General features: G+C 32.3%; 3 protein-coding genes and 1 non-coding gene across 8 annotated transcripts; 3 read left to right on the forward strand and 1 right to left on the reverse strand.

The window, feature by feature from the left end:
* Nucleotides 1-54: 54 nt before the first annotated feature.
* Nucleotides 55-2,002, forward strand: LOC122615110 (juvenile hormone esterase). Its single transcript, XM_043790005.1, has 6 exons — nucleotides 55-240; nucleotides 299-442; nucleotides 496-649; nucleotides 702-887; nucleotides 939-1,788; nucleotides 1,843-2,002. The coding sequence occupies exons 1-6, from the start codon at nucleotides 55-57 to the stop codon at nucleotides 2,000-2,002; spliced, it is 1,680 nt and encodes a 559-aa protein (XP_043645940.1).
* Nucleotides 2,003-2,675: 673 nt separating this feature from the next.
* LOC122615109 (juvenile hormone esterase) lies at nucleotides 2,676-5,740 on the forward strand. 5 transcript variants are annotated; one of them, XM_043790002.1, is made up of 7 exons: nucleotides 2,676-2,746; nucleotides 3,395-3,646; nucleotides 3,709-3,852; nucleotides 3,959-4,109; nucleotides 4,175-4,917; nucleotides 5,094-5,383; nucleotides 5,445-5,740. In XM_043790002.1, the coding sequence occupies exons 2-7, from the start codon at nucleotides 3,416-3,418 to the stop codon at nucleotides 5,644-5,646; spliced, it is 1,761 nt and encodes a 586-aa protein (XP_043645937.1). In that variant the 5' UTR covers nucleotides 2,676-2,746; nucleotides 3,395-3,415; the 3' UTR covers nucleotides 5,647-5,740. The 5 variants fall into 5 exon arrangements, with proteins under 5 accessions (XP_043645937.1, XP_043645935.1, XP_043645934.1 ...); XM_043790000.1 differs by having other exon boundaries at nucleotides 2,713-2,746; nucleotides 3,383-3,646; XM_043789999.1 differs by lacking the exon at nucleotides 2,676-2,746 and adding an exon at nucleotides 2,924-3,201 and having other exon boundaries at nucleotides 3,383-3,646.
* Nucleotides 5,741-6,074: 334 nt separating this feature from the next.
* LOC122614266 lies at nucleotides 6,075-25,158 on the forward strand. The gene is made up of 4 exons (XM_043788803.1): nucleotides 6,075-6,135; nucleotides 6,236-6,680; nucleotides 24,573-24,740; nucleotides 24,803-25,158. Exons 2-4 carry the CDS (start codon nucleotides 6,326-6,328, stop codon nucleotides 25,063-25,065), a joined length of 786 nt encoding a protein of 261 aa, XP_043644738.1. The 5' UTR covers nucleotides 6,075-6,135; nucleotides 6,236-6,325; the 3' UTR covers nucleotides 25,066-25,158.
* Nucleotides 16,465-16,659, reverse strand: LOC122615371. Its single transcript, XR_006325823.1, has one exon. It is a non-coding gene; the product is annotated as a U2 spliceosomal RNA (small nuclear RNA).
* Nucleotides 25,159-25,162: the final 4 nt, after the last annotated feature.

Here is a 25,162-nt window from a genome sequence, read left to right on the forward strand (position 1 = left end):
GCGAGATGGAGTATATAAGTGAGCTTCTGTTGCACCAAAGGAGATCATATCAAAATGCTGTTCGCCGGAGTTGGAGTACTCTTTGTGGTAGCTGTCGCTTTCGGGGACTCCCTGGATGTGTGCTTGAAGGATATGGGCTGCATGCGAGGCACTTTTATGCCAGGATATCAGAGCGGAGACTTCGAAGCCTTCATGGGCATACCCTTTGCCCAGCCGCCAGTTGGACCGCTGCGTCTTAAGGTGGATTGTTCTTGCCGTCGGTACTTTCAGGAGGATTACGTATATTGAGTGTTTACAGAATCCTGTGCCGGCTGAGTCCTGGGAGGGAGTACTCGATGCTGGAATGGCGAAAGACAGCTGCATCCAGAGGAGCTACTTTGCGAAGGAATGGGACGTGATGGGCGTGGAGGACTGCCTCTACCTGAACGTCTACAGACCCAAGGTATCAAGATTTGTAAATATCCTAGGATAATCCTGATTGCTTTGGTTTTATAGAAACGGGATGGTGCTAACTTGCCCGTGATGGTGTATATACATGGGGGCGGTTTCTTTGCCGGCTCTGCCCATCCGATGGCCACTGGACCAGAGTATCTGATGGATACCGGCAAGGTAGTCGTGGTAACAGCTAGCTATCGCCTTGGTCCCTTCGGTAAGTTATAGGGATTATCAACCACCAATCACATCGACAACAAATGTTGCAGGTTTTCTTAGCACTGGCGATGAGCACATGCCTGGAAATTTCGCATTCAAGGATCAGCGATTGGCGCTGCAGTGGGTTCAACAGCACATAGCTACATTCGGAGGAGATCCCAACAAGGTCACGATCCTTGGGCACAGTGCTGGAGGAATGTCTACGCACTTGCACATGCTTAGTCCCAATTCAAAGGGTCAGTCTAATTTGTATTTAGTTTGCACTTAAGTAATACTCCTGTTTGCAGGACTCTTCCAAAATTCCATGTCCCTGACTGGCACCATGTTCCTGTCGGCCATGAAGATCCTTAAAGATCCGCTAAGTCAGGCAAGGCGTCTGGGCAAGGAGTTGGCCATCGGTCAAGCGGAGAGTCTCAGCAGCCAGGATCTTGCTGAAGCGCTACGTGAAGTGTGTCCCAAGAAACTCCTGCTCAGTGTGGACAGCTTAAAGGTGTGGGATAACATGCCCCACCTTTCCAGTCTGCCAGTACTGGAGGCTCCATCTCCAGATGCCTTCTTGGTCGAGGATCCGCTGAAAGCCCACAGGGCAGGTCGCATTAACCAGGTGCCCTGGGTACTTAGCCTAAGTTCTCGAGCTGGCGAAGGTTCCCTATTCATGATGCGTGCCTTCATAAATCCAAAACTGCGGGCCGAGTTCAACGAGAACTTCCTGGAACACATGGCTCTGCTGCTCAACCTTCCCGAGGGCACTCCTGTCCAGATGGTCAGCGAAATACTGGAGGCGTATGAGTTCAAAGGCGACAGTCTGAACAACGATACCATGTTAAAGTTGGCAGAGATCTCCGGTGACTTTAACTTTTATTACCCGATTTATGAAACTGTTTCGACTTATCTCACTTATGCCAATCTCGATGTGAATCCACTGTACATCTATATCTTTGAGTTTATCGGCCTAAGCTCTATGAACAAGTTCTTTTCGGGCGCACCTGACGATTTTGGACTTGGAGCCGTTCACATGGATGACGGTCTGCACACCATACGCATTCCAGTTGGCTTCGAGGATTTCCCCAAGGACTCGGAGGATGCCAAGGTTATCCAACGAATGGCTTCGCTGATGACTGACTTTACCCAAACGGGGTAAGCTGGAAACACTATAACAACATAGGTTGAATTTATTTAATATCCCTATAGAATTTTCCATGAAGCATCTAGCTGCAAAGCTTCGGATTTCAAGGATCAGGGAATGTGCAAGTATCTGCACTTTGGTGGCAACAAAGAAAAGTATCTGGAAGATATTCGTAACAGCATGCAGCTCACAGCATTTCCCATATGGAAAAAGCTGTTTTCATAGGTCTCAATCCAATTGTATCTACACATCGGGTTAATTTAAGAATGAACCCGCATTAAATAAATCCCATTAATTTGCGAAATGGAACAGACTGTGTAATGGGAATGCGAATTGGAATGGGAATCGTGGCAGATACCCCAGATTTTCATTGGGGCATTGTAAGTGCGTTCCATTTTCATAAATGCCTGCTGCCCCATTCGAAGGTCAATTTACATATGCAGAATGTGCAAGAAATGAGATTAAGTGCGAATAAAAGGCCCGACGACAAACGATGAGATAAGATTGCCGTCGATCCGCAGAGCAATAAATCTCGCCCGATAGGGGAAACCTCTTGCCCGGAGACTTCTCAAGTTCTGCTATCTTAAGGTGGAACACGATCCATGGGTGTGAGAACCGTGACGTTCTCTGCAGGGGATAAAAGCGAAAGTGAGTGAATATCTAGGGTTCAGATTGTGTTGTTTATGACTGAAATGTGCTCTAGAATATACTTAAATAAATTAAAGTTGCATAAGATGTAATTGTTATAGCACAATTGTGTATCCAATAGTTGCTCCAACTAGTTAGTGAAAACTATCGATCTGTGGGAGCAACAAAATACCATACCTTTTTAAGTGACATCTGCATCGTGATTTATTTCTGTGTGAATGCATTGAAAGCGAAATTTGCGAGGCGAGACAGGATAAAAGCGAACATTTCGATACGAAGCGATCGCAGTTGATCGCAAGTCGTCAAGTCTGGCGGATCAGGGTAAGTAATCCACTTCCAGTTTCGCTGGAAGCACTGCAAACAGGGAAACACTTTCTACTCGTTCCGGCGCGTGTTTCAAATTACCCTAACCAGATTCGGTTGAGGTCGCTGGTAGATGCTAGCTGCTAGGTGCTAGTAGCTAGATGCTAGTTGCAGTTCCAGATCAATTGCTATCCGCACCGATCAAGCATACGCCGTGTGAACCGTTCTCGAAACGATCCCAACCAGCTGGCTAAATCGCTAGATCGCGCTGATCTGTATAAATTTTCCACAGCCCAGTTGTCGCTGCTGGGGCACATTTGTTTTTTAAGATTGTGGGCAGAGAGTCACTGGGACAGAGCAAAAGTTTTCTTCACGATTCAGCCGAACAAATCGTCAGATCGATTTGGGCCTCTGTCGCGTAAGGTTCTTCGCGCGATTTTCCCCAGCAGTGAGTGAGCTTTTCCACCAGGATGGTGAGGATGGTGATGGCGATGGAGATGGCGCCAATGATGATGATGGTCGGCAAATCCATTTAAGACCGATTTAAAGTTGACATCATCTTGAGCGAGTTAACGCAAAGCATTGGCGAAGCATTGGCAGCCACAAAATTGATCATAAATAAGCAATCGTTTTGCATAACTAATGATCCATTAGCTCTATTTTCAGTGATTTCGTGGACCGCCGGCGATGATTCAACTACGGATGCTACCGCTGCTTCTGCTGCTTCTTGGCCAGCTCTTCTTGGCTGGCCCTGGACCCTTCTGCGCGGCCTTGGCCACTGTGGACCAGCTCACCGTGTGCCCGCCAAGCGTCGGCTGCCTCAAGGGCACCTACCTCCAGGGCTACCAGTCCGAGAGGTTCGAGGCCTTTATGGGCATTCCCTATGCCCTGCCGCCCGTCGGAGATCTGAGGTTCAGTGTAAGTAAAATGAGCAGCTTAGCTAAGAGACTCCCTCTATGAACCACCTACATCTTCCGCAGAACCCCAAGGTGATGCCCAAGTTGCTGGGGGTGTACGATGCCAGTGGGCCCAAGATGGACTGCATCCAGAAGAACTATCTGCTGCCGACTCCAGTAATCTACGGCGATGAGGATTGCCTCTACTTGAACGTCTACAGGCCAGAGGTGAGCTAAAACTAAATTCCCTTGGAGGATCTAAGAAAGTACAGGGTCAGTAGTGATGATCCGGCTTTGTGAAATCCCGTCCAGCTTAAATGATTGCCTTATCTAGGTTCGAAAGCCGGCACTACCTGTAATGGTCTATATCCATGGCGGTGGCTTCTTTGGCGGCTCTGCAGGACCGGGAATAACAGGCCCTGAGTACTTTATGGACTCGGGTGAAGTGATTCTGGTGACCATGGCCTACAGACTAGGACCCTTTGGTGAGTCCAAGCTAGTTTAAAACGTGAAAACATTGTAACTTCTGTATATGGCGTTCCACACAAAGGTTTCCTATCGACGCAGGATGCCGTGATGTCTGGTAACTTTGGCCTAAAGGATCAGAACTTGGCGCTGCGTTGGGTGCAGCGCAACATTCGCTTCTTTGGCGGTGATCCTCACCAGGTGACCATTTTCGGCCAAAGTGCCGGCGGAGTGTCTGCCCACATGCACCTGCTGAGTCCCAGATCCCAAGGACTCTTCCATCGTGTGATCAGCATGAGCGGCACGGCCAATGTGCCCTTCGCCATTGCGGAGGAGCCTCTGGAGCAGACTCGCCTCCTGGCGCAGTTTGCCGAGGTGCCGGATGCAAGGAATCTGAGTACAGTGAAGCTAACCAAGGCACTGCGTCGAGTAAATGCCACCAAACTGCTGAACGCCGGCGATGGTCTCAAGTTCTGGGATGTGGACCACATGACCAACTTCCGTCCGGTGGTTGAAAGGGGTTTGGAAGGCGAGGCTTTTCTCAACGAGCATCCCAAGGATATCCTCGCCCAAGGAGAGCCCACATCCATTCCCCTGCTCCTGGGCACCGTGCCAGGTGAGGGAGCTGTGCGGGTGGTGAACATCCTGGGCAACGAGACGCTCCGCCAGAGCTTCAACTTCCGGTTCGACGAGCTGTTGCAGCAGCTGATGGAGTTCCCGGCCAGCTTCAGCCAGGAGAGGCGCGAAAGGATGGTGGATCTGCTGGTGGAAGTGTATTTCCAGGGTCAGCACGAAGTCAACGAGCAGACCGTTCAAGGGTTCATGAATGTAAGTCGAAAGGGTTGGTGCTAATTCATTATCTAAGCTATGTGATGCAATGGCAAATAATCAAGCTACCTGCATTTTAATGTATGAACATTTATCGGGTTCGCCTGACGAAATCTAAGAATAATTTAGTCTTTCGCAAACAGTTTACTGTATTTTCTATTTTTACTTATTTCCAGTTAATATCCGATAGGGGTTTCAAGCAGCCCATGTACAACACCATTCGAAAGAATGTCTGCCACACGCCGAATCCCGTCTACCTATATAGCTTCAACTATCGCGGATCCCTGAGCTATGCCTCTGCCTATACATCCGCGAATGTGAGTGGAAAATACGGAGTGGTCCATTGCGATGATCTGCTGTACCTGTTCCGTAGTCCTCTGCTCTTTCCGGACTTTCAGCGGAACTCCACGGAGGCGAAGGTTATTCATTCCTTCGTGGATTACTTCGTGCATTTCGCCAAGTTTGGGTGAGTCTGAGTCTAGTGCTGTGGAAAGTATGGGTAAATAATGAATCAAAACATTTCGCAGAAAACCCAGGAATTCCGAGTCACTGAACCCCTGCTCCATTGAGGTGCTTGAGTCACGTCCCGACGGAATATGCGATTATCACGAGTTCGCAAATGCACCAGATCCCTCCGCAGGCTTCGAGGTTCACGTGGCCAGCGAATTCCAAACGGACAGGGTGAATCTTTGGTCCCATATACTCAGCGAACAGGCGAATAGTTCGTAGCTCTGCTCAAGCGATACAAAAATGTAAATATAAATATGCGTACAAAATAAGCTAGAACCAAGCTATTCTAAGGAAATAAACTACTAGCAAATATGTAAGAACCAATATTTCAATCTTTTTGTTAGTTTTTCCCTTCTTGCTATTTTGGATATGAATATTACTTAGTTTCTTTAGGCCTAATAGTTACATAATTCTAGAAAATACCTTTAATAATTGTCTGGTAATTTGCCTCGCTTTCCTATTTCCTAGTGTGCCAAACTTGATAAGCCATAAAATGAATTTGCAACACGTGGGCTATATCTATATTACGGCATTCTAAAAATGTGTGAGGGGAAAAGCGTGCCATAAAAGCAGGTTTCGCAAATTAAGTATACGCCGCGTGGTGGCAATGAGAAATGAGTTCGTAATAGTTCAGTAGTTCTTCCTCGCTTAGATGGATTGCAATGGCAAGTGGATTGATTATTCATAGATCAAGTGACTTGTGCCCAGGTAACTTGTGATTATCTCGTCTATATTGAGTAATATACATATTAGCTAATGATACCCTATTTGCATACTGCATTTCCTGTGACTTCATTTTGATGTTTAGAATTCGTATGATAATTTCAACATGTATGTTTGCTATAAGGCGAAAGTGCAATGAACCTGTTGTGGCTAGCAAATTGGGTTAGCACATGCAATGTATCCCGAGTGCCTGGATTTGTGTCAGCCTCGAGCACAATTAAAATCAATAGAGCACAGTGAAATCACTCAGGTGTCTGACAACTCCTGCAGGACATTCGTCAGTCGCATTTATTACTGGGAAGTGGAAAGTTCGACCATGGAACTGCGTCGGAAAATCGCTCTCCGCATTCTGCCCCTATTTTTTGTCATCTTTCTATGCACAATGGGCGAGGCCTATCTGAAGAGCGTCCGCGTGGATGAGATTCCCTTTGCCGGTAGAAAGGTCCTGGCCAATCGACGGTCCAGTGGCATTCATCTCATCTCCAGTCTGGAGCATCAGCGCACCTTTCTTCACCTCTTCCATGTGCCCTGTGAGTTGAGCAACCTATCTAGTAATGGGATATATTTTTCCAGACTTAACCAGAAAGTTTCTAGATCGAATTCTCTGTATTTCGAACAAATTTTACATATTTTTCAAAGGATATTTTTAAACAAATTTAAATACGAATTCAACGAGATATGGCATTCCATATATGGACCAATATTTCGAATATTCTGATCAAAATACTGATATTTAAATCGCAAAAAATCAGAAAATCCATTTTCGGCCAAAATCCAAAAATCATCATCAAAAATTGGAAAAAATTAAAAAAAAAAAATAATTTTTTTTGGTAAACACAGTTCGATTGGAAATTTAATTATGAATTCATCGAGATATGACATTCCATATTTGGACCACTATTTCGAATGTTCTCATCAAAATACTGCTTTTTAAATCGAAAAAAAACAGGAAATCAATTTTCGGCCAAAATCCAAAAACCATCATCAAAAATTGGAAAAAATTTGAAAAAAAAATTATTTTTTTTTGGTAAACACAGTTTGATTGGAAATTTAATTACGATTTCAATGAGATATGACATTTCATATTTGGACCAATATTTCGAATGTTCTGATCAAAATACTGATATTTAAATCGCAAAAAAAAACAAAATCAATTTTCGGCCAAAATCCAAAAATCATCATCAAAAATTGGAAAAAATTTTACAAAAAAATTAATTTTTTTGGGTAAACACATTTTGATTGGAAATTTAATTACGAATTCAACGAGATATGACATTCCATATTTGGAATAATATTTCGAATGTTCTGATCAAAATACTGAATTTAAATCGCAAAAAAACAGAATATCAATTTTGGGCCAAAATCCAAACATCATCATCAAAAATTGGAAAAAAATTTGAAAAAAAATTAATTTTTTTTGGTAAACACAGTTTGATTGGAAATTTAATTATGAATTCAACGAGATATGGCATTTTATATTTGGACCAATATTTCGAATATTCTGATCAAAATACTGAATTTAAATCGCAAAAAAACAGAAATCAATTTTCGGCCAAAATCGAAAAATCATCATCAAAAATTGGAACAAATTTGAAAAAAAAAATAATTTTTTTTGGTAAACACAGTTCGATTGGAAATTTAATTACGAATTCGACGAGATATGATATTCCATATTTGGAATAATATTTCGAATGTTCTGATCAAAATACTGATATTTAAATCGCAAAAAAACAGAAAATCAATTTTGAGCCAAAATCCAAAAATCATCATCAAAAATTGGAAACAAATTGAAAAAAAATGGATTTTTTTTGGTAAACACAGTTCGATTGCAAATTTAATTACGAATTCAACGAGATATGACATTCCATATTTGGAATAATATTTCGAATGTTCTGATCAAAATACTGATATTTAAATCGCAAAAAAACAGAAAATCGATTTTCGGACAAAATCCAAAAATCATCATCAAAAATTGGAAAAAATTAAAAAAAAAATGCATTTTTTTTTGTAAGCACAGTTCGATTGGAAATTTAATTACGAATTTAACGAGATATGACATTCCATATTTGGACCCATATTTCGAATGTTCTGATCAAAATACTGCTTTTTAAATCGCAAAAAAACAGAAAATCAATTTTCGGCCAAAATCCAAAAATCATCATCAAAAATTGGAAAAAATTTGAAAAAAAAATAATTTTTTTTGATAAACACAGTTCGATTGGAAATTTAATTACGAATTCGACGAGATATGACATTCCATATTTGGACCAATATTTCGAATTTTCTAATCAAAATACTGATATTTAAATCGCAAAAAAACAGAAAATCAATTTTCGGACAAAATCCAAAAATCATCATCAAAAATTGGAAAAAATTTAAAAAAAAAGCATTTTTTTTTCTGTAAGCACAGTTTGATTGGAAATTTAATTACGAATTTAACGAGATATGACATTCCATATTTGGACCCATATTTCGAATGTTCTGATCAAAATACGGATATTTAAATCGCAAAAAAACAGAAAATCGATTTTCGGACAAAATCCAAAAATCATCATCAAAAATTGGAAAAAATTAAAAAAAAAATGCATTTTTTTTTGTAAGCACAGTTCGATTGGAAATTTAATTACGAATTTAACGAGATATGACATTCCATATCTGGACCCATATTTCGAATGTTCTGATCAAAATACGGATATTTAAATCGCAAAAAAACAGAAAATCGATTTTCGGACAAAATCCAAAAATCATCATCAAAAATTGGAAAAAATTAAAAAAAAAATGCATTTTTTTTTGTAAGCACAGTTCGATTGGAAATTAAATTACGAATTTAACGAGATATGACATTCCATATTTGGACCCATATTTCGAATGTTCTGATCAAAATACGGATATTTAAATCGCAAAAAAACGGAAAATCGATTTTCGGACAAAATCCAAAAATCATCATCAAAAATTGGAAAAAATTCAACAAAAAAATGCATTTTTTTTGTAAGCACAGTTTGATTGGAAATTTAATTACGAATTTAACAAGATATGACATTCCATATTTGGACCCATATTTCGAATGTTCTGATCAAAATACTGCTTTTTAAATCGCAAAAAAACAGAAAATCGATTTTCGGACAAAATCCAAAAATCATCATCAAAAATTGGAAAAAATTAAAAAAAAAATCATTTTTTTTTGTAAGCACAGTTTGATTGGAAATTTAATTACGAATTCGACGAGATATGATATTCCATATTTGGAATAATATTTCGAATGTTCTGATCAAAATACTGATATTTAAATCGCAAAAAAACAGAAAATCTATTTTCGGACAAAATCCAAAAATTATCATCAAAAATTGGAAAAAAATTAACAAAAAATGCATTTTTTTTTGTAAGCACAGTTCGATTGGAAATTAAATTACAAATTTAACGAAATATGACATTCCATATTTGGACCCATATTTCGAATGTTCTGATCAAAATACGGATATTTAAATCGCAAAAAAACAGAAAATCGATTTTCGGAAAAAATCCAAAAATCATCATCAAAAATTGGAAAAAATTAAAAAAAAAAGCATTTTTTTTCTGTAAGCACAGTTTGATTGGAAACTTAATTACGAATTTAACGAGATATGACATTCCATATTTGGACCCATATTTCGAATGTTCTGATCAAAATACTGCTTTTTAAATCGCAAAAAAACAGAAAATCGATTTTCGGACAAAATCCAAACATCATCATCAAAAATTGTAAAAAATTAAAAAAAAAAAAGCATTTTTTTTTTGTAAGCACAGTTCGATTGGAAATTTAATTGCGAATTTAACGAGATATGACATTCCATATTTGGACCCATATTTCGAATGTTCTGATCAAAATACGGATATTTAAATCGCAAAAAAACGGAAAATCGATTTTCGGACAAAATCCAAAAATCATCATCAAAAATTGGAAAAAATTCAAAAAAAAAATGCATTTTTTTTTGTAAGCACAGTTTGATTGGAAATTTAATTACGAATTTAACGAGATATGACATTCCATATTTCGAATGTTCTGATCAAAATACTGCTTTTTAAATCGCAAAAAAACAGAAAATCGATTTTCGGACAAAATCCAAAAATCATCATCAAAAATTGGAAAAAATTAAAAAAAAATTCTTTTTTTTTTTGTAAGCACAGTTTGATTGGAAATTAAATTACGAATTTAACGAGATATGACATTCCATATTTGGACCCATATTTCGAATGTTCTGATCAAAATACGGATATTTAAATCGCAAAAAAACGGAAAATCGATTTTCGGACAAAATCCAAAAATCGTCATCAAAAATTGGAAAAAATTAAAAAAAAAATGCATTTTTTTTTGTAAGCACAGTTTGATTGGAAATTTAATTACGAATTTAACGAGATATGACATTCCATATTTGGACCCATATTTCGAATGTTCTCATCAAAATACTGCTTTTTAAATCGCAAAAAAACAGAAAATCAATTTTCGGACAAAATCCAAAAATCATCATCAAAAATTGGAAAAAATTAACAAAAAATGCATTTTTTTTTTGTAAGCACAGTTCGATTGGAAATTAAATTACAAATTTAACGAGATATGACATTCCATATTTGGACCCATATTTCGAATGTTCTGATCAAAATACGGATATTTAAATCGCAAAAAAACAGAAAATCGATTTTCGGACAAAATCCAAAAATCATCATCAAAAATTGGAAAAAATTAAAAAAAAAAGCATTTTTTTTTTGTAAGCACAGTTTGATTGGAAATTTAATTACGAATTTAACGAGATATGACATTCCATATTTGGACCCATATTTCGAATGTTCTGATCAAAATACGGATATTTAAATCGCAAAAAAACAGAAAATCGATTTTCGGAAAAAATCCAAAAATCATCATCAAAAATTGGAAAAAATTAAAAAAAAAAACATTTTTTTTCTGTAAGCACAGTTTGATTGGAAACTTAATTACGAATTTAACGAGATATGACATTCCATATTTGGACCCATATTTCGAATGTTCTGATCAAAATACTGCTTTTTAAATCGCAAAACAACAGAAAATCGATTTTCGGACAAAAAAAGCATTTTTTTTTTGTAAGCACAGTTTGATTGGAAATTTAATTACGAATTTAACGAGATATGACATTCCATATTTGGACCCATATTTTGAATGTTCTGATCAAAATACGGATATTTAAATCGCAAAAAAACGGAAAATCGATTTTCGGACAAAATCCAAAAATCATCATCAAAAATTGGAAAAAATTCAAAAAAAAAATGAATTTTTTTTTGTAAGCACAGTTTGATTGGAAATTTAATTACGAATTTAACAAGATATGACATTCCATATTTGGACCCATATTTCGAATGTTCTGATCAAAATACTGCTTTTTAAATCGCAAAAAAACAGAAAATCGATTTTCGGACAAAATCCAAAAATCATCATCAAAAATTGGAAAAAATTAAAAAAAAATTCTTTTTTTTTTTGTAAGCACAGTTTGATTGGAAATTAAATTACGAATTTAACGAGATATGACATTCCATATTTGGACCCATATTTCGAATGTTCTGATCAAAATACGGATATTTAAATCGCAAAAAAACTGAAAATCGATTTTCGGACAAAATCCAAAAATCGTCATCAAAAATTGGAAAAAATTAAAAAAAAAATGCATTTTTTTTTGTAAGCACAGTTTGATTGGAAATTTAATTACGAATTTAACGAGATATGACATTCCATATTTGGACCCATATTTCGAATGTTCTGATCAAAATACGGATATTTAAATCGCAAAAAAACAGAAAATCGATTTTCGGAAAAAATCCAAAAATCATCATCAAAAATTGGAAAAAATTAAAAAAAAAAGCATTTTTTTTCTGTAAGCACAGTTTGATTGGAAACTTAATTACGAATTTAACGAGATATGACATTCCATATTTGGACCCATATTTCGAATGTTCTGATCAAAATACTGCTTTTTAAATCGCAAAAAAACAGAAAATCGATTTTCGGACAAAAAAAGCATTTTTTTTTTGTAAGCACAGTTTGATTGGAAATTTAATTACGAATTTAACGAGATATGACATTCCATATTTGGACCCATATTTCGAATGTTCTGATCAAAATACGGATATTTAAATCGCAAAAAAACGGAAAATCGATTTTCGGACAAAATCCAAAAATCATCATCAAAAATTGGAAAAAATTCAAAAAAAAAATGAATTTTTTTTGTAAGCACAGTTTGATTGGAAATTTAATTACGAATTTAACAAGATATGACATTCCATATTTGGACCCATATTTCGAATGTTCTGATCAAAATACTGCTTTTTAAATCGCAAAAAAACAGAAAATCGATTTTCGGACAAAATCCAAAAATCATCATCAAAAATTGGAAAAAATTAAAAAAAAATTCTTTTTTTTTTGTAAGCACAGTTTGATTGGAAATTAAATTACGAATTTAACGAGATATGACATTCCATATTTGGACCCATATTTCGAATGTTCTGATCAAAATACGGATATTTAAATCGCAAAAAAACTGAAAATCGATTTTCGGACAAAATCCAAAAATCGTCATCAAAAATTGGAAAAAATTAAAAAAAAAATGCATTTTTTTTGTAAGCACAGTTTGATTGGAAATTTAATTACGAATTTAACGAGATATGACATTCCATATTTGGACCCATATTTCGAATGTTCTGATCAAAATACGGATATTTAAATCGCAAAAAAACAGAAAATCGATTTTCGGAAAAAATCCAAAAATCATCATCAAAAATTGGAAAAAATTAAAAAAAAAGCATTTTTTTTCTGTAAGCACAGTTTGATTGGAAACTTAATTACGAATTTAACGAGATATGACATTCCATATTTGGACCCATATTTCGAATGTTCTGATCAAAATACTGCTTTTTAAATCGCAAAAAAACAGAAAATCGATTTTCGGACAAAAAAAGCATTTTTTTTTTGTAAGCACAGTTTGATTGGAAATTTAATTACGAATTTAACGAGATATGACATTCCATATTTGGACCCATATTTCGAATGTTCTGATCAAAATACGGATATTTAAATCGCAAAAAAACGGAAAATCGATTTTCGGACAAAATCCAAAAATCATCATCAAAAATTGGAAAAAATTCAAAAAAAAAATGAATTTTTTTTTGTAAGCACAGTTTGATTGGAAATTTAATTACGAATTTAACAAGATATGACATTCCATATTTGGACCCATATTTCGAATGTTCTGATCAAAATACTGCTTTTTAAATCGCAAAAAAACAGAAAATCGATTTTCGGACAAAATCCAAAAATCATCATCAAAAATTGGAAAAAATTAAAAAAAAATTCTTTTTTTTTTTGTAAGCACAGTTTGATTGGAAATTAAATTACGAATTTAACGAGATATGACATTCCATATTTGGACCCATATTTCGAATGTTCTGATCAAAATACGGATATTTAAATCGCAAAAAAACTGAAAATCGATTTTCGGACAAAATCCAAAAATCGTCATCAAAAATTGGAAAAAATTAAAAAAAAAATGCATTTTTTTTTGTAAGCACAGTTTGATTGGAAATTTAATTACGAATTTAACGAGATATGACATTCCATATTTGGACCCATATTTCGAATGTTCTCATCAAAATACTGCTTTTTAAATCGCAAAAAAACAGAAAATCAACTTTCGGACAAAATCCAAAAATCATCATCAAAAATTGGAAAAAATTAACAAAAAATGCATTTTTTTTTGTAAGCACAGTTCGATTGGAAATTTAATTACAAATTTAACGAGATATGACATTCCATATTTGGACCCATATTTCGAATGTTCTGATCAAAATACTGCTTTTTAAATCGCAAAAAAACAGAAAATCGATTTTCGGACAAAATCCAAAAATCATCATCAAAAATTGGAAAAAATTAAAAAAAAAATGCATTTTTTTTTGTAAGCACAGTTTGATTGGAAATTTAATTACGAACTTAACGAGATATGACATTCCATATTTGGACCCATATTTCGAATGTTCTGATCAAAATACTGCTTTTTAAATCGCAAAAAAACAGAAAATCGATTTTCGGACAAAATTTAAAAATCATCATCAAAAATTGGAAAAAACTAAAAAAAAAATGCATTTTTTTTTGTAAGCACAGTTCGATTGGAAATTTAGTTACGAATTTAACGAGATATGACATTCCATATTTGGACCCATATTTCGAATGTTCTGATCAAAATACTGATATTTAAATCGCAAAAAAACGGAAAATCGATTTTCGGACAAAATCCAAAAATCATCATCAAAAATTGGAAAAAATTAAAAAAAAAATGCATTTTTTTTTTTTAAGAACAGTTTGATTGGAAATTTAATTACGAATTTAACGAGATATGACATTCCATATTTGGACCCATATTTCGAATGTTCTGATCAAAATACTGCTTTTTAAATCGCAAAAAAACAGAAAATCGATTTTCGGACAAAATCCAAAAATCATCATCAAAAATTGGAAAAAATTAAAAAAAAATGCATTTTTTTTTGTAAGCACAGTTCGATTGGAAATTAAATTACGAATTTAACGAGATATGACATTCCATATTTGGACCCATATTTCGAAGGTTCTGATCAAAATACGGATATTTAAATCGCAAAAAAACGGAAAATCGATTTTCGGACAAAATCCAAAAATCATCATCAAAAATTGGAAAAAATTAAAAAAAAAAATGCATTTTTTTTTGTAAGCACAGTTTGATTGGAAATTTAATTACGAATTTAACGAGATATGACATTCCATATTTGGACCCATATTTCGAATGTTCTGATCAAAATACTGCTTTTTAAATCGCAAAAAAACAGAAAATCGATTTTCGGACAAAATCCAAAAATCATCATCAAAAATTGGAAAAAATTAAAAAAAAAATGCATTTTTTTTTGTAAGCACAGTTCGATTGGAAATTTAGTTACGAATTTAACGAGATATGACATTCCATATTTGGACCCATATTTCGAATGTTCTGATCAAAATACTGCTTTTTAAATCGCAAAAAAACAGAAAATCGATTTTCGGACAAAATCCAAAAATCATCATCAAAAATTGGAAAAAATTAAAAAAAAAAAGCATTTTTTTTTTGTAAGCACAGTTTGATTGGAAATTTAATTACGAATTTAACGAGATATGACATTCCATATTTGGACCCATATTTCGAATGTTCTGATCAAAATACGGATATTTAAATCGCAAAAAAACAGAAAATCGATTTTCGGAAAAAATCCAAAAATCATCATCAAAAATTGGAAAAAATTAAAAAAAAAAGCATTTTTTTTCTGTAAGCACAGTTTGATTGGAAACTTAATTACGAATTTAACGAGATATGACATTCCATATTTGGACCCATATTTCGAATGTTCTGATCAAAATACTGCTTTTTAAATCGCAAAAAAACAGAAAATCGATTTTCGGACAAAAAAAGCATTTTTTTTTTGTAAGCACAGTTTGATTGGAAACTTAATTACGAATTTAACGAGATATGACATTCCATATTTCGAATGTTCTGATCAAAATACTGCTTTTTAAATCGCAAAAAAACAGAAAATCGATTTTCGGACAAAATCCAAACATCATCATCAAAAATTGTAAAAAATTAAAAAAAAAAAGCATTTTTTTTTTGTAAGCACAGTTCGATTGGAAATTTAATTACGAATTTAACGAGATATGACATTCCATATTTGGACCCATATTTCGAATGTTCTGATCAAAATACGGATATTTAAATCGCAAAAAAACAGAAAATCGATTTTCGGACAAAATCCAAAAATCATCATCAAAAATTGGAAAAAATTAAAAAAAAAAAGCATTTTTTTTTGTAAGCACAGTTCGATTGGAAATTTAGTTACGAATTTAATGAGATATGACATTCCATATTTGGACCCATATTTCGAATGTTCTGATCAAAATACTGCTTTTTAAATCGCAAAAAAACAGAAAATCGATTTTCGGACAAAATCCAAAAATCATCATCAAAAATTGGAAAAAATTTAAAAAAAAAAGCATTTTTTTTTGTAAGCACAGTTCGATTGGAAATTAAATTACGAATTTAACGAGATATGACATTCCATATTTGGACCACTAATTCGAATGTTCTGATCAAGATACGGATATTTAAATCGCAAAAAAACAGAAAATCGATTTTCGGACAAAATCCAAAAAAGTTGAAAAGAAATTAAATTTTTTTTTTTAACAGTTTGATTTTGAATTTAATTACGTATTCAACGAGTAGAGTAATTCAGTTTACTATAAGATGTTTAGATTTATTATTCAGTTGGGCCGAATCCCGGCGGTACTGCAATACCGGGCCAACCCGCGACAGAGGTGGAGCAAGCTCCTAGCACTCCGTCTGATTCCAAAAATCAGTTTAACATTTGTTGTCCTCCAATGGAGGAACTATCAGATGTTAAGCTGATAAGAACAGATACTACACTTTGATCTTAGCCATAAGGCCGAGAAGCGATAACTTTAAACGAAAAACTAACTGGGTCTCCATGAGCAAACGACCAGAAACAGTTGGGAATTATAAGTATGCGCCCTCGAAAAATGACTCAACGCAACTGTTGCTCAGTAAGAATAGCCTGCTTTTGGGGGTAGTATGCGGAGCAAATAAAATGAAATCTTTTCATTTTGTGACGAACAATTTGAAAAGCGGTTTATTTAAATAGTTAAATCGCAAAAAAACAGAAAATCGATTTTCGGACAAAATCCAAAAATCATCATCAAAAATTGGAAAAAATTAAAAAAAAAATTATTTTTTTTTTGTAAGCACAGTTTGATTGGAAATTTAATTACGAATTTATCGAGATATGACATTCCATATTTGGACCACTAATTCGAATGTTCTGATCAAGATACGGATATTTAAATCGCAAAAAAACAGAAAATCAATTTTCGGACAAAATTCAAAAATCATCATCAAAAATTGGAAAAAATTTAAAAAAAAATGCATTTTTTTTTGTAAGCACAGTTCGATTGGAAATTTAATTACGAATTTAACGAGATATGACATTTTATATTTGGACCCATATTTCGAATGTTCTGATCAAAATACTGCTTTTTAAATCGCAAAAAAACAGAAAATCAATTTTCGGACCAAATCCAAAAATCATCATCAAAAATTGGAAAAAATTAAAAAAAAAAATGCATTTTTTTTGTAAGCACAGTTTGATTGGAAATTTAATTACGAATTTATCGAGATATGGCATTCCATATTTGGACCACTAATTCGAATGTTCTGATCAAGATACGGATATTTAAATCGCAAAAAAACAGAAAATCAATTTTCGGACCAAATTCAAAAATCATCATCAAAAATTGGAAAAAATTTAAAAAAAAATGCATTTTTTTTTGTAAGCACAGTTTGATTGGAAATTTAATTACGAATTTAACGAGATATGACATTCCATATTTGGACCCATATTTCGAATGTTCTGATCAAAATACGGATATTTAAATCGCAAAAAAACAGAAAATCGATTTTCGGACAAAATTCAAAAATCATCATCAAAAATTGGAAAAAATTAAAAAAAAAAATGCATTTTTTTTTGTAAGCACAGTTTGATTGGAAATTTAATTACGAATTTAACGAGATATGACATTCCATATTTGGACCCATATTTCGAATGTTCTGATCAAAATACTGCTTTTTAAATCGCAAAAAAACAGAAAATCGATTTTCGGACACAATCCAAAAATCATCATCAAAAATTGGAAAAAATTAAAAAAAAAATGCATTTTTTTTTGTAAGCACAGTTCGATTGGAAATTTAGTTACGAATTTAACGAGATATGACATTCCATATTTGGACCCATATTTCGAATGTTCTGATCAAAATACTGCTTTTTAAATCGCAAAAAAACAGAAAATCGATTTTCGGACAAAATCCAAAAATCATCATCAAAAATTGGAAAAAATTAAAAAAAAAATTATTTTTTTTTTGTAAGCACAGTTTGATTGGAAATTTAATTACGAATTTATCGAGATATGACATTCCATATTTGGACCACTAATTCGAATGTTCTGATCAAGATACGGATATTTAAATCGCAAAAAAACAGAAAATCAATTTTCGGACAAAATTCAAAAATCATCATCAAAAATTGGAAAAAATTTAAAAAAAAATGCATTTTTTTTTGTAAGCACAGTTCGATTGGAAATTTAATTACGAATTTAACGAGATATGACATTTTATATTTGGACCCATATTTCGAATGTTCTGATCAAAATACTGCTTTTTAAATCGCAAAAAAACAGAAAATCAATTTTCGGACCAAATCCAAAAATCATCATCAAAAATTGGAAAAAATTAAAAAAAAAAATGCATTTTTTTTTGTAAGCACAGTTTGATTGGAAATTTAATTACGAATTTATCGAGATATGGCATTCCATATTTGGACCACTAATTCGAATGTTCTGATCAAGATACGGATATTTAAATCGCAAAAAAACAGAAAATCAATTTTCGGACCAAATTCAAAAATCATCATCAAAAATTGGAAAAAATTTAAAAAAAAATGCATTTTTTTTTGTAAGCACAGTTTGATTGGAAATTTAATTACGAATTTAACGAGATATGACATTCCATATTTGGACCCATATTTCGAATGTTCTGATCAAAATACGGATATTTAAATCGCAAAAAAACAGAAAATCGATTTTCGGACAAAATCCAAAAATCATCATCAAAAATTGGAAAAAATTAAAAAAAAAATGCATTTTTTTTTGTAAGCACAGTTTGATTGGAAATTTAATTACGAATTTAACGAGATATGACATTCCATATTTGGACCCATATTTCGAATGTTCTGATCAAAATACTGCTTTTTAAATCGCAAAAAAACAGAAAATCGATTTTCGGACAAAATCCAAAAATCATCATCAAAAATTGGAAAAAATTAAAAAAAAAATGCATTTTTTTTTGTAAGCACAGTTCGATTGGAAATTTAATTACGAATTTAACGAGATATGACATTCCATATTTGGACCCATATTTCGAATGTTCTGATCAAAATACTGCTTTTTAAATCGCAAAAAAACAGAAAATCGATTTTCGGACAAAATCCAAAAATCATCATCAAAAATTGGAAAAAATTAAAAAAAAAATTTTTTTTTTTTTGTAAGCACAGTTTGATTGGAAATTTAATTACGAATTTATCGAGATATGACATTCCATATTTGGACCACTAATTCGAATGTTCTGATCAAGATACGGATATTTAAATCGCAAAAAAACAGAAAATCAATTTTCGGACAAAATTCAAAAATCATCATCAAAAATTGGAAAAAATTTAAAAAAAAATGCATTTTTTTTTGTAAGCACAGTTCGATTGGAAATTTAATTACGAATTTAACGAGATATGACATTCCATATTTGGACCCATATTTCGAATGTTCTGATCAAAACACGGATATTTAAATCGCAAAAAAACAGAAAATCAATTTTCGGACCAAATCCAAAAATCATCATCAAAAATTGGAAAAAATTAAAAAAAAAAAATGCATTTTTTGTTGTAAGCACAGTTTGATTGGAAATTTAATTACGAATTTAACGAGATATGGCATTCCATATTTGGACCCATATTTCGAATGTTCTGATCAAAACACGGATATTTAAATCGCAAAAAAACAGAAAATCAATTTTCGGACCAAATCCAAAAATCATCATCAAAAATTGGAAAAAATTTAAAAAAAAAATGCATTTTTTTTGTAAGCACAGTTTGATTGGAAATTTAATTACGAATTTATCGAGATATGGCATTCCATATTTGGACCACTAATTCGAATGTTCTGATCAAGATACGGATATTTAAATCGCAAAAAAACAGAAAATCAATTTTCGGACAAAATTCAAAAATCATCATCAAAAATTGGAAAAAATTTTAAAAAAAATGCATTTTTTTTTGTAAGCACAGTTTGATTGGAAATTTAATTACGAATTTAACGAGATATGACATTCCATATTTGGACCCATATTTCGAATGTTCTGATCAAAATACTGCATTTTAAATCGCAAAAAAACAGAAAATCAATTTTCGGACCAAATCCAAAAATCATCATCAAAAATTGGAAAAAATTAAAAAAAAAAATCCTTTTTTTTTGTAAGCACAGTTTGATTGGAAATTTAATTATGAATTTATCGAGATATGACATTCCATATTTGGACCCATATTTCGAATGTTCTGATCAAAATACTGCTTTTTAAATCGCAAAAAAACAGAAAATCGATTTTCGGACCAAATCCAAAAATCATCATCAAAAATTGGAAAAAATTAAAAAAAAAAAATGCATTTTTTGTTGTAAGCACAGTTTGATTGGAAATTTAATTATGAATTTATCGAGATATGACATTTCATATTTGGACCCATATTTCGAATGTTCTGATCAAAATACTGATTTTTAAATCGCAAAAAAACAGAAAATCGATTTTCGGACCAAATCCAAAAATCATCATCAAAAATTGGAAAAAATTAAAAAAAAAAAATGCATTTTTTGTTGTAAGCACAGTTTGATTGGAAATTTAATTATGAATTTATCGAGATATGACATTCCATATTTGGACCACTATTTCGAATGTTGTGATCAAAATACTGATATTTAAATCGCAAAAAAACAGAAAATCAATTTTTGGCCAACATCCAAAAATCATCATCAAAAATTGGAAAAAATTTAAAAAAAAAATATTTTATTTTGGTAAACACAGTTTGATTGGAAATTTAATTACGAATTCAACGAGATATGACATTCCATATTTGGACCAATATTTCGAATGTTCTGATCAAAATACTGATATTTAAATCGCAAAAAAACAGAAAATCAATTTTCGGCCAAAATCCAAAAATCATCATCAAAAATTGGAAAAAATTTGGAAAAAAAAAACATTTTTTTTGGTAAACACAGTTCGATTGGAAATTTAATTACGAATTCAACGAGATATGACATTCCATATTTGGACCAATATTTCGAATGTTCTGATCAAAATACTGATATTTAAATCGCAAAAAAAACAGAAAATCAATTTTCGGCCAAAATCCAAAAATCATCATCAAAAACTGGAAAAAATTTGAAAAAAAAATTAATTTTTTTTGGTAAACACAGTTTCATTGGAAATTTAATTACGAATTCAACGAGATTTGACATTTCATATTTGGACCAATATTTTGAATGTTCTGATCAAAATACTGATATTTAAATCGCAAAAAAAACAGAAAATCAATTTTCGGCCAAAATCCAAAAATCATCATCAAAAACTGGAAAAAATTTGAAAAAAAAATTAATTTTTTTTGGTAAACACAGTTTCATTGGAAATTTAATTACGAATTCAACGAGATTTGACATTTCATATTTTGAATGTTCTGATCAAAATACTGATATTTAAATCGCAAAAAAACAGAAAATCTATTTTCGGCCAAAATCCAAAAATCATCATCAGAAACTGGAAAAAATTTGAAAAAAAAATAAATTTTTTTGGTAAACACAGTTTCATTGGAAATTTAATTACGAATTCAACGAGATATGACATTCCATATTTGGACCAATATTTCGAATGTTCTGATCAAAATACTGATATTTAAATCGAAAAAAAACAGAAAATCAATTTTGGGCCAAAATCCAAAAATCATCATCAAAAATAGGAAAAAAATTGAAAAAAAAATTAATTTTTTTTGGTAAACACAGTTCGATTGGAAATTTAATTACGAATTCAACGAGATATGACATTCCATATTTGGACCAATATTTCGAATGTTCTGATCAAAATACTGATATTTAAATCGCAAAAAAAACAGAAAATCAATTTTCGGCCAAAATCCAAAAATCATCATCAAAAACTGGAAAAAATTTGAAAAAAAAATTAATTTTTTTTGGTAAACACAGTTTCATTGGAAATTTAATTACGAATTCAACGAGATTTGACATTTCATATTTGGACCAATATTTTGAATGTTCTGATCAAAATACTGATATTTAAATCGCAAAAAAAAACAGAAAATCAATTTTCGGCCAAAATCCAAAAATCATCATCAAAAACTGGAAAAAATTTGAAAAAAAAATTAATTTTTTTTGGTAAACACAGTTTCATTGGAAATTTAATTACGAATTCAACGAGATTTGACATTTCATATTTTGAATGTTCTGATCAAAATACTGATATTTAAATCGCAAAAAAACAGAAAATCTATTTTCGGCCAAAATCCAAAAATCATCATCAGAAACTGGAAAAAATTTGAAAAAAAAATACATTTTTTTGGTAAACACAGTTTCATTGGAAATTTAATTACGAATTCAACGAGATATGACATTCCATATTTGGACCAATATTTCGAATGTTCTGATCAAAATACTGATATTTAAATCGCAAAAAAACAGAAAATCAATTTTGGGCCAAAATCCAAAAATCATCATCAAAAATAGGAAAAAAATTGAAAAAAAAATTAATTTTTTTTGGTAAACACAGTTCGATTGGAAATTTAATTACGAATTCAACGAGATATGACATTCCATATTTGGACCAATATTATGAATGTTCTGATCAAAATACTGATATTTAAATCGCAAAAAAAACAGAAAATCAATTTTCGGCCAAAATCCAAAATCATCATCAAAAATTGGAAAAAATTTGAAAAAAAATTAATTTTTTTTGGTAAACACAGTTTCATTGGAAATTTAATTACGAATTCAACGAGATATGACATTTCATATTTGGACCAATATTTCGAATGTTCTGATCATAATACTGATATTTAAATCGCAAAAAAAAACAGAAAATCAATTTTCGGCCAAAATCCAAAAATCATCACAAAAATTGGAAAAAATTTGATAAAAAATAAATTTTTTTTGGTAAACACAGTTCGATTGGAAATTTAATTACGAATTCAACAAGATATGACATTTCATATTTGGACCAATATTTCGAATGTTCTGATCAAAATACTGATATTTAAATCGCAAAAAAACAGAAAATCAATTTTCGGCCAAAATCCAAAAATCATCATCAAAAATTGGAAAACAATTTGAAAACAAATTTATTTATTTTGGTAAACACAGTTCGATTGGAATTTTAATTACGAATTCAACGAGATATGACATTCCATATTTGGACCCATATTTCGAATGTTCTGATCAAAATACTGATATTTAAATCGCAAAAAAACAGAAAATCAATTTTCGGCCAAAATCCAAAAATTATCATCAAACATTGGAAAATATTGAAAAAAAAAATCATTTTTTTTGGTAAACACAGTTCGATTGGAATTTTAATTACGAATTCAACGAGATATGACATTCCATATTTGGACCAATATTTCGAATGTTCTGATCAAAATACTGATATTTAAATCGCAAAAAAACAGAAAATCAATTTTCGGACAAAATCCAAAAATCATCATCAAAAATTGGAAAAAAAGTTGAAAAAAAATTTATTTATTTTGGTAAACACAATTTGATTGGAAATTTAATTACGAATTCAACGAGATATGACATTCCATATTTGGACCAATATTTCGAATGTTCTGATCAAAATACTGATATTTAAATCGCAAAAAAACAGAAAATCAATTTTCGGCGAAAATCCAAAAATCATCATCAAAAATTGGAAAAAAATTTGAAAAAAAAATTCATTTTGTTTGGTAAACACAGTTCGATTGGAAATTTAATTATGAATTCAACGAGATATGACATTTCATATTTGGACCAATATTTCGAAAGTTCTGATCAAAATACTGATATTTAATTCGCAAAAAAACAGAAAATCATTTTTCGGCCAAAATCCAAAAATCATCATCAAAAATTGGAAAAAATTTGAATAAAAAATTATTTTTTTTTGGTAAACACAGTTTGATTGGAAATTTAATTACGATTTCAACGAGATATGACATTCCATATTTGGACCAATATTTCGAATGTTGTGAGCAAAAAACTGATATTTAAATCGCAAAAAAACAGAAAATCAATTTTTGGCCAAAATCCAAAAATCTTCATCAAAACTAGAAAAAATTTGAAAAAAAGAATGTTCTGATCAAAATACTGATATTTAAATCGCAAAAAAACCGAAAATCAATTTTCGGCTGACGCTTATCTTAATGTAATTGTAGTAAAATCATTGTAAAATAGAAAAAGCTAACTATAGTTAGCCGGTGCGCCCAAATGGGCTGAATTATTAGAAAAGAAGGACACAAAGGGGCTCCAAGATTTCCCGGTATGCCTTAATACATAAAGTAATAAAAAAAAATACCTTCTAAGCCTAAGAGTATGCTACAAATAAATAAATATGCTTGATAGTCTTTAAACCTTTATAACATTTATTTTTTTCTCGTGAATCATTTTAAAGGTTTTTTTAATGTTTGTAAAATAACACATTCTTACATTTTCTATTTTCTAGACATCATTTGCTTTTACGCAGCGAAAGGAAAATGGCCGTATGTGCCGGGATTCATGAAGTACCGAGTTGACAATGCGGCGCGCAGTTTTTTCAATCAGAACGACAGTATCATCAAACAGTTTTGCACCAAGTGGATACAGGTCAAGGAGTGCTTTCGTCCTCTATTCGGTGTGTTGCAGCTTATTGAAGAGTAAAGAAATGGATTGACCTATTTATATATCTATTGCCAGACAAATCAAATACCACAGATTCGGAAGTAGAAACGCTGGATGCCAAAATTCAGGGACAGCGCTGCAACTGCGACAAGTTGCTCCTCTCAACGGAGCCACCTGTGCCGGTCGTCTACTTCGACAAGAACTACATTGGAAACGTTAGTTCGGAAACCATTATGAATACCATTGAATTTTTGGAGAGTTTCCTGCCGCCGCCCACTAAGAAACACAAGCGCAAGAATCGTGTTCGCGGACGCTTAGACGATATGGACATTGAATAGATCATTACATCATTAATTACTTTCGTAACGCACTCAAATTTAAATTTTAATCATAATCATAACCATCGTATAAATTTGAATTTAAATTCGATTAGCA

Source organism: Drosophila teissieri, chromosome 2R (genome assembly GCF_016746235.2).
Source record: "Drosophila teissieri strain GT53w chromosome 2R, Prin_Dtei_1.1, whole genome shotgun sequence".
In the NCBI taxonomy this organism is placed as follows: domain Eukaryota; kingdom Metazoa; phylum Arthropoda; class Insecta; order Diptera; family Drosophilidae; genus Drosophila; species Drosophila teissieri.